The following is a 15071-nucleotide window of genomic DNA, read 5'->3' on the forward strand; positions in this document are numbered from 1 at the left end:
AAATGTTTAAATGTTCAATTAAAAAAATGGTTCATCTGAAAACAGTTGAAGAGTCTTTATTGTGTTTAATACTATAATGCAGGGTCCAAAATCAACACGTTTTTGTTTGGGTTTTCATTTTCATAAAGCTTAAACAATGAATCAAATCAAAGAGATCCTAAAGGAAGCATTTCTACATATTTAAACAAGTTTTACCTGCTTTGTGGAAATTGTACATTCCGTGATTTAACAAGAAGCCCAAGTTGTTTTCTTCCAGAACCGTGAATACACATCCCTGCCATTAAACCACAGGAACTGTACATTTTGTCTATTCGCAAGTCATTTTTGTTCAGTATGACCAGTTTGTCAAATAAATTACATGATGGCTATTACATGTATGCATGGATTTCAGATGTTTTTCTCTTTGCAATCTTTAGCAAACAGGCGAGACTTCTGCTCAGTTGTCTCATTTTTCAACAGTTCCAAAGATGACGCGTCAGGAGACACAGTCGGTGACAAATCGTTCTCTCTGTCTGAAAACAATGTGTTCCGATTTGTCAGTGGCACCCGGTCCTCCAGACTGCAGAAAAATGACTTGCGTGCAAGGGGAAGAATTGATTTTTCTTGCATTTTTAATGAAATCATTGCATCAACCTTTGTTGAACATAGCTCAATGAACCACCAGGGAGCTGCACAGTAATACGGCTTGTTTTATGAGTACTTTTGTTTTTCAATGACACTGTAATGCTGCCAACATGTTTGGATTCTGGGTGAATTGTGTCATTAAAGATCTCATATTCTTCCTGAAAGCACTTTATCATGTAATGTAGACAGGTAAAAAGTGCCCTATACATTTTGTACCTTGATATCTGTGGAAAAGCGATGCTGTCATGTCCCCCTCCCTGAATGAGCTGGTGTGGAGTTTCAGCTCAGAGAATAGTTTTTGTAAAGGAGACAAAAGATAGAAAGAATGCTGTTTCACTGTCTTGAAGACACTGTTGTTATATGTACATCACTGTCTCACACTTCAATAATGTCAACCTTGTGAGCTACCTACTGTACCTTGACTGCATTTTTGGTTTGAATTTGAAAGCACCGGGTGATGCTGAAAAATGTTTCTGATTCATGGCACTATATATAGTTTAATCTTTGTGAAGGTTTGTGTAACGATCAAACTATATGTTAGTGTTTTTCTCTGTCCTTCCCTTTCTTATTTTTTGTACAAATCACCAATATGAAATCGCGTGACTTGCCCATGCAAGTCATAATTCTTTCGAAGTTGATGCTGTCAATACAGCGTTTGCCCTCTGGTATTCTTTGAAAGTCCTGAACGGCTCCTAGAGAAGAGCTGAAACGAAACGACTGTTTCAACAAAAGCTTTTCTAAAGATCCTGTTTCAGATCACCTCAAGACACAGCGCAGGGAGACCTCTGGTGTCGAAAGGCTATACTTCAAAAGTCGTAACCTCATCCGACCGGTTAAATTCCCTCACACTGAGATCAGCCAGCATCGTGATCGATCTCATTTCAGCATGTTTGGTCACGAACGCATCTCCTTACAAATCCCTTGCATTCCATTGTACTGATTCCAACTCAATGACAGGTTGGAGAAGATGCTTGATGAATGTGCTCGTGACGCATCTCCATTGCCTTGAAGCATTTCTGTAGGCAAAAAAATATTTGATTGCAAAAATATTTGATTTTCAATACTTTGTGCCACTTCTTGTATGTCACTGTTGTTTCGGTGCCCTAAACCTTGAACCGATTTTGGTTTAAAAATAACAATCTGACATGAAACCAGCTGGCACTCTCAAAACGGACAGTTTTTTATTTCCTTGTTGAAACCAAGACAAAACGCACCTCGTGAATTTTTAACATCTCTTCCGAATATATCAGATTTTACTCGGGTCCCTCCTGCAGTACCTATGCATGGACGATCCATCAAATGTATTTGTATTTTATTACAGGGACATTGATGGATCGACCGTTTGCTTTTTCGTAGTTTTCAAGTGACCTCGTAACACCTTTTAGCACAAGCACAAGAGTTTAAAGTAGTTAGTAGTTAATGCGCTTTTTGTATTTGCATGCCATTATTTTTGTTACCCTGTGATTTCTGGACTAGTCAGCTTGTAAATTCTGTGTTTGTGCGAGCACCAATTCATACATTTACATCACATTTTTGGGTTTCGCTTAAAGAACGGGGACTCACTAAGATAACAGTTTCATAGTGTGCACCACCAGGGTCTCCAAATTTAAAATAAGGAGAACGTTACCACTAAAAACTGTGGGAAATGCACAAACCAGAACGCCACACACAAGTCCTCTGAACATTTCTTCCCCCAGGCAGGGATTTTCCCTCTCCGACTGTTTTCTTTGACACTCCAGTGTTTCGTTCACAACCGATTCTGTCTTTTTGCAATCACAATGCTCCATTTCACAGTCCTCGGGTGATCTTATCTCCACTAGAGGTTTAGTTTTGGACTGCAAAAGTGGTGCACGGCTGGTTGAGAGCTTTTGTTGCCGAACAAAACTGTCCGCAAAACCTGTTTGGTAAGAACACAGGGCGACATTTCCCAGACAGAACCATCGTTCCTCATTGTAAACAAACCCAGCCCTGTAAACTGCACAGCTGTCGGGTGTTCTTTTTGACTGTGTGCCAGAACTCGGTGACACGTACAGATTGGCAGTTTTGTCAAGCATGGGCCACCATATTGGCGTTAGTTGGAGGCCAACCGGGCCCTTTCTCCCGCCCCTCTGTGTCGGTGTGTTTTCAGGTGAATGAGTGAATCGATGGGCTGATTTTGTCTTGAGGAGGCCCAGTCCTCCGGTCAGACTCAACAGAACCACCATAGCGGGAACAATCCAGGAAAGTTCCTCCATACCGGGAGTGGGGGTCATGAAAAAGCCGGGAAGACAGTTTACAAGGCAGGAGCCTCTATCCAGACAGGTTTCTGTTGAAATCTGTCCCACCTTCCAATTGTTACTGCTATGAATCCCGCTCACGATCCACACAAGAAGACAACCGAGGAAGCCCATCGTTCTCGAGAGTGTATTTTCATCCTTCTTATCCAGCTCCGTGTTCTCCTGAGAGCGCAGCAGATGAACCATCAGTTCAACAGCGATCAGAGGTGGGGTCAACATCAGCACCACTCCATAGACCTGAGACAGAAAGAGGAGGAATCGAAGTGCAATCACGTCCGAAGACACTTGGAAAAGGATTAACCAGGACTCGGTGATCCAGACGAAGAACAGGAACACTGAAGGGACAGAACGGTTTTAATGGATGAATTAGGGTGCCGTAAATGAGGACAGAAGTATGATTAGATTCTCAGAGATATTAGCTCAGCTTACGGGTGACAGCGAGGTCGGTGAATAACAGCAGGCACATGCAGCAGAGACTGACGGCGGAGACGGAGCGTATGACTGCAGGCAGGAACAGAAGAGAGCTACACGACACTTTAAACACACACAGAAAGAGTGCAGCCTCCAGAACACCCTCCATCTTCACACTTCAAAGAGGAACAAACACAGTGCATGTTAATAGCATGCATAATATAGGGATAGTTTATCCAAAAATAAAAGAATTTCAAATCTGTATGAATTTTTTCTTCTGCAGAACACAAAAGAAGATATTTTGAAGAGTGTTGGTAACCAAACAACACTGACCTTCATTCACTTCCATTGAGACATTTCTCAAAATATTTCCTTTTGTGTCATAGAGGTTTGGAATGACATGAGGGTGAATGAACACTTTCAGTGCAAATTGTTCTTTATTTTTTTTAATACTGTAGATGTTGTACACACTTTTCTTTCATCAAAGTACAATAACACTCCGCCCATGAAATAGCTTTGGTTTGGCAGGCTATCTTAGTTGTGATTCGCACAACATTTAAATTCCATTGAATTCAGATCTGGCTTCATTTTTGTATCCAATGGCCAATCATTTCAGAGTGAATAAAGCATATTCAGACATGTACAGCAGTGCCCACAACTGATGTCCGGAGAGAATAGTTGTACAATATTTGCATTTAATTTTCCCTCAGGTTAAACCATTATGAGGTGTATGGTACAAAATGGACATAACACTCAACTAAAAGGTTTTTATTTGATCATAATTATTTGCTAAAAAACTATCTACAGCATATTAGGGAATATGGGTTTATTTTAATACAAAACTGCACAGGAAAACAAAACGCCTTCAGGAAATAAAGTATATTTAATACAATTGTATCAGTTATTAATACTTTGTTCATCCTCTCTTGTAGTCATGTTTTGTAATCATTATCTTGGGCCTTGACTCTAAAAGCTGTATGTGTTGCGGGTTAAATTCCAATCATTATGTATTTTTGAATAAAAAGATGTCCGTTTTGGCTACAACTGTATATATTCTGAATATGAATACATGTATGCAACTAGCTGTGGTCAAATTGTTCTGTATCACAATCTAACATACTGAACCAATATTAGACCTTCAGCACCCCTGGTGCTCCACACCATTGTTGTCCATCTGTTGACTGTACAGTACATCACGTTCTCCATATTTGTTATGGAATGACTGACTCTCGCCCTGGCTTTGCAATGAACAATTTGCACTTCTCTGTAGTTCAATGTGATGTCATTTTAGGCTCAACTTTCAGCTCAGACACTTTAAACACAACATCCACACCGACATAGGAAAAGTAGAACAGCATTTGGTTACTATCAGAGCTTTAATTACAGGGACCGATACAGAATGCAAAGATGAAAGAAACTGCAAATGCCTCCACAGGTCTAAGTCGCTTAAAATGATGCAAAGCAGAAAGCTACAGGTTGTCCAGCTGAGGTGCTGGCAGAGATGAGAAGAGGACACGGTTCCTTACCTGCTCACACCACTGCAGTTTGTAGGTCAGAGTGACTCGTTTTTGTTATTGTCAAAGAACGTGTGCATTTCTCTTCTCCCTCCCGCAGCGAGACGTGTCTAAACATTTGTGCTCTACCTGGACTCTATAAAGGCACAAGCGCTTGTCAGTGCAGAGGGAGTGTCAGAGCTTGACTGCATGTAACACACAAACCAGTCCAACTGCTCCCTCAGGGTGAAAAGAACACGTGTGTTCACTTGTGTGCAGTGCTGCTGTTCAATGCCGTTCCACAGACCTGCTTTGCTTAAAGTTTTGACTGTCATAGAGGAAAACCATAAGACGCTTATCAAAGAAGGATTTGAAGGATGATCCTGGAACGGCTAAATAGAAGTCGTATTGGCTCGTGCTGCCATCTATTGTCCATTTAGGAGAAAATATAAAACCGAGAGGCCTGAGAAGAAGAACCATATTAAAGCAAGAAGCAGTGGGTTACACTGCATTTTATAACAGCTAAGGGCGTTGTTGTGGCACGACTACAATGCACTGTAACCCACTGCTTCGCGGGGCTTATTGCTTTTATAAAACGGTTATTCCATATGCGTAGCAAGGTTTCATAAAATAAAGTAAATAAAATGATATATAGGCTATGTAATGCGGTCAGCCGTTATAAATCGGCTCAGCCAATCAGAACCAAGGACCAGAACTGACCGTTTTATAAAAAATCTTTAATTCGGAGTTATTTGGAGAAAATAACTATTAATCACTCCAATTAATACCAAGTGTTTCCAATATTGCACTGGAACTCATATGAATATGATTTTATGTCAATTAAATGTTATACTTTATTAATTCGGAAAGAAACGTCAAGGCTTTCAGTAGCACAAAATACACACACTGTCTACTACAACGAATATAAAAAGAACTATCCTTCATATATCAGAAATATTTTAATATATAAAAATGAACCAAAGTTATAAAATATAATAAAATAGAGAGGCTATTTGCGTTTCTAGTTCACATTTCTATTGTATTTTCTAAATTATATTGAATCTTGTCGTGTATTGTTTACGCATATTATATCGTTTTGTACATTACACAGAATATTCGCAGAGATTTTGCTATTTCACACACTGTTGCATTAGGTTCCATAACTGAATGTTCGGTTTCAATACCAAGTGTGTTTTCTTCTTGCTATTTCAGTTTCTGCTGTTTTGAAATGTCAACTCTATAAAAACACACAACAGCACAAAAACGTTTAGAAGTGTTACGATTTTGTTGATGAGCAGGCTGTATTTTGTGGTTTGGGTCGTGTATATGGTTTCGCTATTAAAACGTTCAGCCTGCAGCACCCAGAAGTGAACGGCAGGCGACCCGGAAGGTCTGCGCTCCCCCTGCATGCAAAGCCGAAAGATCATCCGAACCTTTCATAAAATCTAATAACTCTACAGTCGAGGTGTGTGAGGTATGTATATCACTCTATTGTCATCTTTACCGTTGCAAATACATTTTCGGGGATGTTTAAACGATATGTGTAAATGATGCGAGCAGTTATCGCAGTCCATCGATCGAGTGGGCAAAAAGTTCAAATAAAAGAAAAAACCCAAAGCAGACTTAATGTAACAATGTTGCATCCGCACGCTCGTGCATTAGTGCGTCACGGTGGAAATGTTACATTTTCGCGGGAGGAATGCGCGTGATTTGTTCGCATCGCTGTAATGTTGCACGACATCTATTGTAGGAAGTGTCGGGTTTTTTTCTCGCTTTTTTTCTCCTGCAGCCGGGCTATTCAAACCTGCCGATCTAAGTAAACAATCATTCGCTCCCTTAATGCAAATAATGCGGCATTTTACACGTCGCGCCTTTGATGCGCATTAAAGCGCTTGTTTTTGTCGCTAACATTTTTCTGGGTTCTGCAGAATATGGCGTCCTGTCCTTATAAAAATAAGACAGGCTGCCATTTTTGTTTTCCTTTTGTCTGAAATTTTTAATAAAACTGTCTGAGAATGTGGGAGAGGCAGACGCAGGGGAACTGGACATCTATACGCCACAACAGGCGTCTAATCAGGGTGTTTTTAAAGACTTTTCCATTCGATTTGTCATCAAAGACGACGTGCTTTTATTTGGGAATCATTTCAAGGATGCCGATAGAATAGAAGAAAAGTTAAGTAAGTTTTATTTCGGTTTATATCAAAGACTCAGAAACGTGTCAATCTTTGCCAGCGTTTAATTTGTCGATAAATTGGTTTGATCGCTGTCTGTTATACAAACTAACAAACATGAATAATTGTGATCATAAAATACAAATAAACGAATGCGTAACCTTTTTCTGTTAGTACAGTAATATATAAAACATTATTTAATAATAATAATTATTATTAAAATAATAATTAAAAATTATTAAATCATTATGGTCAATATTTGTGAACATTTTGTGAAACATTCTGACACAGTTTATTTTGCAGTTTGATGGAGAGCTCATGTTAATCTTTGTATGTTTAACCATACACTAATTAAAAAGGAATACATTGCATATTTGAATACTGTGTCAAAAGAATCTCACTCAACATTTTTGTGCTTCCTTCTTCGTCATTTTATAATGTTGCGTAGTTGGCTCACACAGTTGTGTTGTACTTGGGTAGATATTTATCAAGAACGCAGCAGATCAATATTAGATGATGAGATTCTTCTGTTAGATTTTGCATTTAGAAATCTTTCCACACTGTATATTTTCTTTAGATGTATCATTTTCATAAATTATGTCTATGACACTGCTCTGGGAATGTTTTGGCAGTGCTGGTGGGTCTTGAGAGTGTTTGACTGAGGGGCCTTGTGGAGAAATTCATTTACTGCAGCCAAAAATAACAAAAGTGATATGTCCAAATATATGAGGCCCGAATATTTCCTTAATGATGCGGAGGGAGTGACTGTTTCGCTTCCTGCTCAAACTCTGGCCTTGAGTTTTGCCATACGAACCCACCTTTTCATTTATAAATAAATTTTTGGACCATGTTAAGTTTTATTATGGGAATTAAAACGTGTCATTTCACGTTTTCTTTGTGAATGCATTTGTTGCTTGTAAATAACTCTTCACAGCAGTCACATCATGAACGTACTTTCTTCCAGGAGTAGTTTGGGTAGAAATGTGCTCGAGAATCGCCAAACATGGTTTGACATCCTCCAACTGTATTGAATCATAGTCCGAAAATAAAAAATTCGAAGGTTATACGCAATTTGATCTACAATATGTCAAGGCCAACTACCCAAATCCTGCAAACTGCCACCAATTGAGACACTTGTCTAGACTGCAAATTGGGTCCCGTTGTGTATTTTAGCCTTTGGTCTGAGAAAACCTTAATAGTATACACCATAAAAAGGCTCCTTCATTCATCTAAACATTCATGTTGAATATCTTGTTTCACCAGGGGATGTCACATTACGGAATGAAATAAAATTGGTTGCAAACATCTTTTCGGGTTGTCTTTAAGCAGCGTCTCATTGCAATATAAGGGTTGATTCAGGTAATCTGTTTACACCCCAATCTGCATTTCTAATCAATAAATAATCAAGCTAGATTAAATCCAATGCATACCGTCTGTGTCTGCCGTTTATCTCAGCGGCCTCCCTCCATTCAAATAAAATGAGCTGAGAGCCTCCAGTGAGAAATCTCCTGTTTCTGTGAGCTACCCAGTGCTCATAATGTGATTTCAGAGGCTGTTACTGTAGATCTGGCTGTGAGTGTCTCTGCCGTAGCCAAACACTGTGACCTACAAATTTCTCTTTGATAGCATCCTGCATCATTTCCCTCCCGAATCTCATTTGTGGTCCAGCTTACCTCTCTCTCTGTGTGCCGTCTGTAGCATTGACCCTCTCAACGGTGTTCAAATAAAAAATAAAGCCATACGAATCCACTGAAATGACAATTAACTGTGTGAATTGCAATTATAGTCAATCAAGCATTTGACTTTGTGTTGCAGAATGGCAGAACCTCGATTTAATAATCCGTATTTCTGGCCACCCCCGCCGTCTATTCCTGGTCAGGTAAAAACAAGCAGCACAGCACTTTTCGCATCATCCCAACAAATCCTACTGTGTGTACATGGATTGTTTCGCACTGTTTTCAGTTGGATAACCTCGTCCTGATCAACAAGATCAAGGAACAGCTAATGGCGGAGAAAATCAGACCCCCGCACCTGCTGCCCACTTCTGTCCCTTCCCAGCAGCCTTTGCTGATGCAGCCCACAGCCACAGAAAGCGGGCAACACAATATGTCTACGCCCAAACTTCAGCAGATGTCCGGACTCCACGCTCACAGTACCTCACAGCCAGACATCGCTCTGCACGCCAGACCCGCCTCCAGCACGGTAGCAGGTATCGTCTTCTCCTGGATACGTAGTTTGATTTTCTTGACTAAACAGCGTAATGTTAAGTGTTGGCCTATCTGTGCAGGTCGTATTCTTGGCGACGTAAACCTGAATTTGGATGACAAGACTGCTATTAAAGCAAGGGGGTTGTGGGAAGACTGGCATTTGCGCCAAATCATCGACCAGCCATCCAGAGCCAATCATCTGTCAGGTATATACTGTACACTATAGGATATGTGATGTAAAAGTGATATTTCGCCCCAAAATAAAACATTTATTCATCCTCATGTGGTTCAAAACCGGTATTTGACTCTTTCTTCTGTGGTACACAAAAGAAGATATTTTGAGAAATGTCTCGGTGGTTTTGTGTTCGTACAATGGAAGTCAACGGGGTTCAATTTTGTTTGGTTGCCAACGCTCTTCAAAATACCTTCTTTTGTGTTCTGCAGAAAAAAGAAATTCATACAGGTTTGAAAAGACATTCAATTTTCACGTTAGGATAGATTTCTACAGTCTAATATCAACACCTAACGTTCCTGCATGAACCTCAAGCTCGTCATTTTTGTGATTATTTATTTTATTCATCAGGACTGTCACTGACTTCTCGAACTGCCAATCACAACACATCCGAATCCACAACGCCGACCACACCGACCACCCCGACCAGCAGCAGTCAAACCCGGCAGGCGGCTCCTTCCCCGAACCTCATCTCATGTCTGTCCGGCGGGATGGGGATGGACATCATCAAAAACAGCAGCGGGCTGGCGGGACTTCTGGGTCCACCCCCGAAAAGCATAGGACGGGGTCGCAAAAAGATCAAAGCCGAGAGTCCATCCGGTCCCTTGTTAGTCGTTCCGTATCCGATCCTGGCCTCTGGAGCCGACCAATCACCTGTCAGCATCACTGCCAAAGAGGGGAAAACGTACAGGTACAGGTGCATTGCATTTTCGTTTCTTTTTGATCAAATTCTGTCTTCGTTTATTTGCCCTGATGTTATTCTTAACATATTATTATTTTAGCTTACAATTAAAGTGAAAAGAATGTTTTCACGAAGTTCTTTTGAAGCCTCGCATTTCGCATCTTTTCCGCGCGCATATCCGTTATTTAAATGTAGACGTGCGTCAGGCGCACGCAAATATGCGCAAAATATGCATTTTTCTAGGCGCCGCATCAAGATGGAAATAGTTCAACTTTTCGGAGTGCCGCGTACGCTGTCATCTGTGTACTCTATTGTGTTATGGTCTCTGCGTACTGCTGTCACCAAAACAAATTCCTTGTATGTGGCAATAAAGCTCTTTCTGATTCTGATTCTGAAGTCATTTCACTGTCAATAACAGCGTTTGATTCTCACATACTGATTTAACGCTTGAATTCACTAAAAGCCAAATGCATTAATGATGATTTGCGTTTCCTCCTGCAGATGTAAAGTTTGCCCGCTGACGTTCTTCTCAAAGTCAGACATGCAGATCCATTCCAAGTCCCACACGGAAGCAAAGCCACACAAGTGTCCTCACTGCACGAAGTCCTTCGCCAACGCGTCTTACCTGTCGCAGCACCTGCGCATTCACCTGGGAGTGAAGCCGTATCACTGCTCCTACTGCGAGAAATCCTTCCGCCAGCTCTCTCACTTACAACAACACACCAGGTACTTCAACATCCACCACGTAAAACTGCGTCTGCAATACATAAAATTGAAGATTACTTTACATATTGATGTTTATTATGTGGGTTAATAAGTCGAACGATACAAAACCGTACCTGAAAGCTCAAATTATGCATTTTTAATTTCATTAAACATTTTATTGAATTTAATCTTAATTATAAACTTGGAAAGTGTTTGGAGTACGTTTTTTTATTTACTTCAGATATTTATTTTTGTAACGAAGAAAGCAGCCTCATGGAATGTATTTACATGCGTTACATACTGTTGGGTGACTTTGTGTCATTCCTGAGGTTTGATTCTGTTGAAATTCAACAGACTTGACTGGAAATGACACGGTACATTCAGGCAAAACTGGTCTCTTAATTTTTCCACAGTGTTTACATTTATTGATTTGACAGATGTCTTTTTGTGCAAAGAAAAGAAACTATATATTTAATGACTGTGTGCATTTTATGGGAATCAAACACAAGACCATACAGTCAACCAGACTTAAGGTGCGTCCCAAATCGCGCACTTATGCACTTTTCTCTGCCATTTTGTAGCACAATGCGAGTAGTGCATTCACGTTCAAATATTTTCAAAAAAAGAAGTGCACTTTAAGTACCCGGATGATGCACTCCATCAACTGAAAATATCAAGTGTGGAACTCTGGACACTTAACGCACTCGACAGTCGCAGTTTCTTCTTACGTAGCGGAAGGGAGCCGGAGCTATCAGACGCTGCACGAGCACAGTTCTCCTGCAGAGTGATAACGCTTCAATTTAATGCCGACTGAAGTCATGCTGAGCAAAACGGATTGAAATGACATTAAATGTACGATGTACGAATAGATTTTTATTGACATGCATTGTGCTGTGAGGTTGACGTCATTTGCCCTCGTCTGCGAAACCGCACACACTTCCGGCTAGCATAAAACCGCTTTGTATTCCATTTGGGACGATGCTACTCTTCTTAAATTCATACACTAGAGTGCGTAGTTTAAGTGCATAGTATGTCATTTGGGACACAACTTTATTGTTATAAACCGTAAAAACAATCGTGTAATCTTTTCCACAATGCAGAATCCACACTGGTGATCGACCCTATAAATGTCTTCATCCAGGCTGTGAAAAAGCTTTCACGCAACTCTCCAATCTGCAAGTAAGACCCGAACACTCTTCGTATAGATTTAGTTTAAAGAATCAAATCTGTGTGAGCGTGTTTGTGTATTTCTGTTTCTGTACTTCCTCACCGCAGTCTCACCAGAGGTCACACAATAAAGACAAGCCTTACAAGTGCTCCAACTGTTACCGTGCGTACTCGGACTCCGCCTCCCTCCAAATCCACCTGTCCGCTCACGCCATCAAGAACGCCAAGGCGTACTGCTGTAGTATGTGTGGAAGAGCGTATACTTCAGTAAGTACATTTCACATTCTTTCCGATATCTATTGATCATTGTAAAGTCATACCCGTAAGGTTTAGTTCACTTCAATTCAGCTTTACTTTTCGAGAATTGCGCAGAGGACTTTGATTCATGAATACACAACCAAAAATGTTTTATCATCTCTCAGGAGACTTACCTCATGAAACACATGGCCAAGCACACCACGGTAGAACACATGGTGAGTCAGCACTCCCCTCAACAGACCGAATTGCCCAACGTTCCCATCCGCATCTCTCTCATCTGAACGCACCGATCCCGCGTCCGTCTGCGGTCAGTCGTTCCCCAACTTTGGCATAAGCAAAGCCGCCTGTTCTTGGTGGTTTGACCTTTTGTGTGTGTGCGTGTTTATTTTTCTTTTAAGAACATTCCTAAAGGTATGGGACTGTGTGGATGAATGCTCAGAAAAGCAGCAGCAGTGTTATTTTGGGAAGGGTTTAATTCCTCTCGTTGAGGGGGAATCATTGGGTATCCAAAGATGGTTTAGCAGCACTTTCAGGCCACACAGTTTTGGCTTTAAACGTTTCCGGTCTGTTATGACAATAAAGGCATTGCTCTTGGCAGCTAAATGTTGGGACTGTAGGTATTATGCGTTATAAAATCAAAAGCTTGGACCAAGTCCAGTACCTCCTGTCATATTTTTCTATGCTGTCTGGGAAAATTCCCCTTCTTTCGGGCAACTCAAAGTTGGTTTGGAGACCAGTGGTCTCTTGTTTTGATAATGTCAATCATAAAATGTTTTCATTCGTATAAAATTTCCCGGCTTCCTGGGGAAATTGTAATGAAAATAGCTTTAGCATTAATGTTCAGTTTTTATCAAGAGGACTGTAATGAAACTGCAGTGGACTTGATAGACAACTCAGCACATTTGGATGTTTTGCAATAACAATTCCTTATTGCTTCTGAGATATGTTTTTCATGTGCCAAATGGCATACGATTCTGATGTTCCCAGCACTGAACAGAATGGGCAGATACAGAATATAGATCTGAAACTTTTCACTCTTCGAGCTAAACCTGCAACGCCTCGAACCATCTGCTTTGTGTTACGAGTGTCTGCATTTGATATGCAAGATGTGTGAATCCCACAAACAAAACTAAACCAGTTCAGTTGTTATTTTACCCCAAAAGAAAAGAATAAATGCATTGTGACATATTAAAGCACCTCCTCCCACCCTTGTATTTACTGTAATGAAAAAAAATACTGGTGATACTTTATCGTAAAGTAAATTGTAAAGTACATTTGTAAAGAGTACTTCCAACTACACAAAACGATGAACATAATATATATTTATGTTAAAAAAAGAAATCATTGTGACCAGATGGGGGAGGCATGAAAACAATGTCACAATGCAAGAAAATAGCCTTAATTTTAAATGCAAATTTCTTTTTCTTTCTGTGGTGAAATATTTTCAAGTCTTTGTGAGATTCACACAGATAAAGTAGCACAAACACCCGTCTGAATATCACACACATGAGAAATAAAGCTGGATTACAGAGATGCCCGTGAGGTTTGTGTAGCTGTATCTATGTCTAGAATACCTCTGCGGCTTATTATACACATTTATACTTATTATCATGTTTAAATATAACGACTAACATGTTAATTTTACACATTTTAAGCCTTAACCGTTTTATCACTAGTTGTTTACCATCACATTTTACATATTTTATACCATATTGGTGTTTACTTGTGTACTCTTGTACTTTTATGTAATTTTATTTCCTAGCATGGACATGCTGTAAATAAACGATACAGTACTTAAGTGTTAACCAGTTTATATAAAAATGACTACATGTCTAGTTATAATAAAATATACCTTTTTATTTGTCTTCAATTGTGGTACTATAAGGTTTGACTTGGCTGCTACATGCAAAGTCAGGATTTGGAGAGAGGTGGACTTTGTAAAAGTACTCGAATAAATACATGTGAAAATCCTCGAATGGTGTGTGTGTGTGCTTTATCTTACATGATCATATGAAAACTCAGCTTTTCCTGATGGTAAGAGCTACTTTTCACTTTTTTGACACGATTTGGTTTTTAACAGATTTAAGTATCAATGTTATTGAGGTACAGTGTATGTCATTGAAAATAAAATAAAAACTTCTTGGCTTCATGGATGATAAATTGTTATGGCTGCTAGCAGTGTCATAGGTTTCAATCTGAATGTACCGGTATGCTCCTCAACAAACAAACCAGAAGTCCATGTTGGAAATTGGCCTTCATGTCACGTTGGGTGAAACTGTCGATTATGATAACAAGCAAAGAGAAGTGCCGCACAAAGTTCAGGTAAATCTATCATCTCGGTTTTTTCCAGCGTGTTGTGTTGAACTCACAAGCATATACATGTACAGTTTTATTAATAAACAAAAAGGAAAAAACAGTTTTTCTATTTCAAGAGACAAGATATAGGCAGATTTACCTTGTAATTGTCTTGTTCTCTGATTATAAAATCTTGTTCTTCCATGAGAAAAAGGTAGTTTTGCTGTGTTTATTTGGATAGGGAAGACTAGGTTGTATTTTTTTAACATTAATGGATGCGATAAATATCAGGACAAACAATGAACTATACAATTGTACAGCATCTTTGTGAATGTCACTTAAAGGGGTCATATGACACGGCTAAAACGAATATTATGGTTTGTTTTAGATGTAATGCAATGTGTATACACGATTTAAGGTTCAAAAACGCTGTATTTTCCTCATACCGTGCATGTTTGTATCTCCTCTTTGCCCCGCCTCTCTGAAACGCGCAGATTTTTGACAAAGCTCATGGCTCTGAAAAGCGAGGTGTGCTATGATTGGCCAGTTA

General features: G+C 39.8%; 2 protein-coding genes across 4 annotated transcripts; one reads left to right on the forward strand and one right to left on the reverse strand.

The window, feature by feature from the left end:
- Positions 1-40: 40 nt before the first annotated feature.
- LOC130570963 (uncharacterized) lies at positions 41-4974 on the reverse strand. Its single transcript, XM_057361523.1, has 3 exons — positions 4838-4974; positions 3330-3487; positions 41-3235 (listed from the first exon to the last, which is right to left on the reverse strand). Exons 2-3 carry the CDS (start codon positions 3478-3480, stop codon positions 2187-2189), a joined length of 1200 nt encoding a protein of 399 aa, XP_057217506.1. The 5' UTR covers positions 3481-3487; positions 4838-4974; the 3' UTR covers positions 41-2186.
- Positions 4975-6145: 1171 nt separating this feature from the next.
- znf362a (zinc finger protein 362a) lies at positions 6146-14196 on the forward strand. 3 transcript variants are annotated; one of them, XM_057362679.1, is made up of 9 exons: positions 6146-6278; positions 8791-8854; positions 8938-9184; positions 9263-9388; positions 9766-10111; positions 10598-10822; positions 11902-11980; positions 12077-12235; positions 12391-14196. In XM_057362679.1, exons 2-9 carry the CDS (start codon positions 8792-8794, stop codon positions 12505-12507), a joined length of 1362 nt encoding a protein of 453 aa, XP_057218662.1. In that variant the 5' UTR covers positions 6146-6278; position 8791; the 3' UTR covers positions 12508-14196. The 3 variants fall into 3 exon arrangements, with proteins under 3 accessions (XP_057218662.1, XP_057218664.1, XP_057218663.1); XM_057362681.1 differs by having other exon boundaries at positions 6147-6278; positions 9766-10105; XM_057362680.1 differs by lacking the exon at positions 6146-6278 and adding an exon at positions 6299-6981.
- The last annotated feature ends 875 nt before the right edge of the window (positions 14197-15071 follow it).

Source organism: Triplophysa rosa, linkage group LG20 (assembly GCF_024868665.1).
Source record: "Triplophysa rosa linkage group LG20, Trosa_1v2, whole genome shotgun sequence".
Lineage (NCBI taxonomy): Eukaryota > Metazoa > Chordata > Actinopteri > Cypriniformes > Nemacheilidae > Triplophysa > Triplophysa rosa.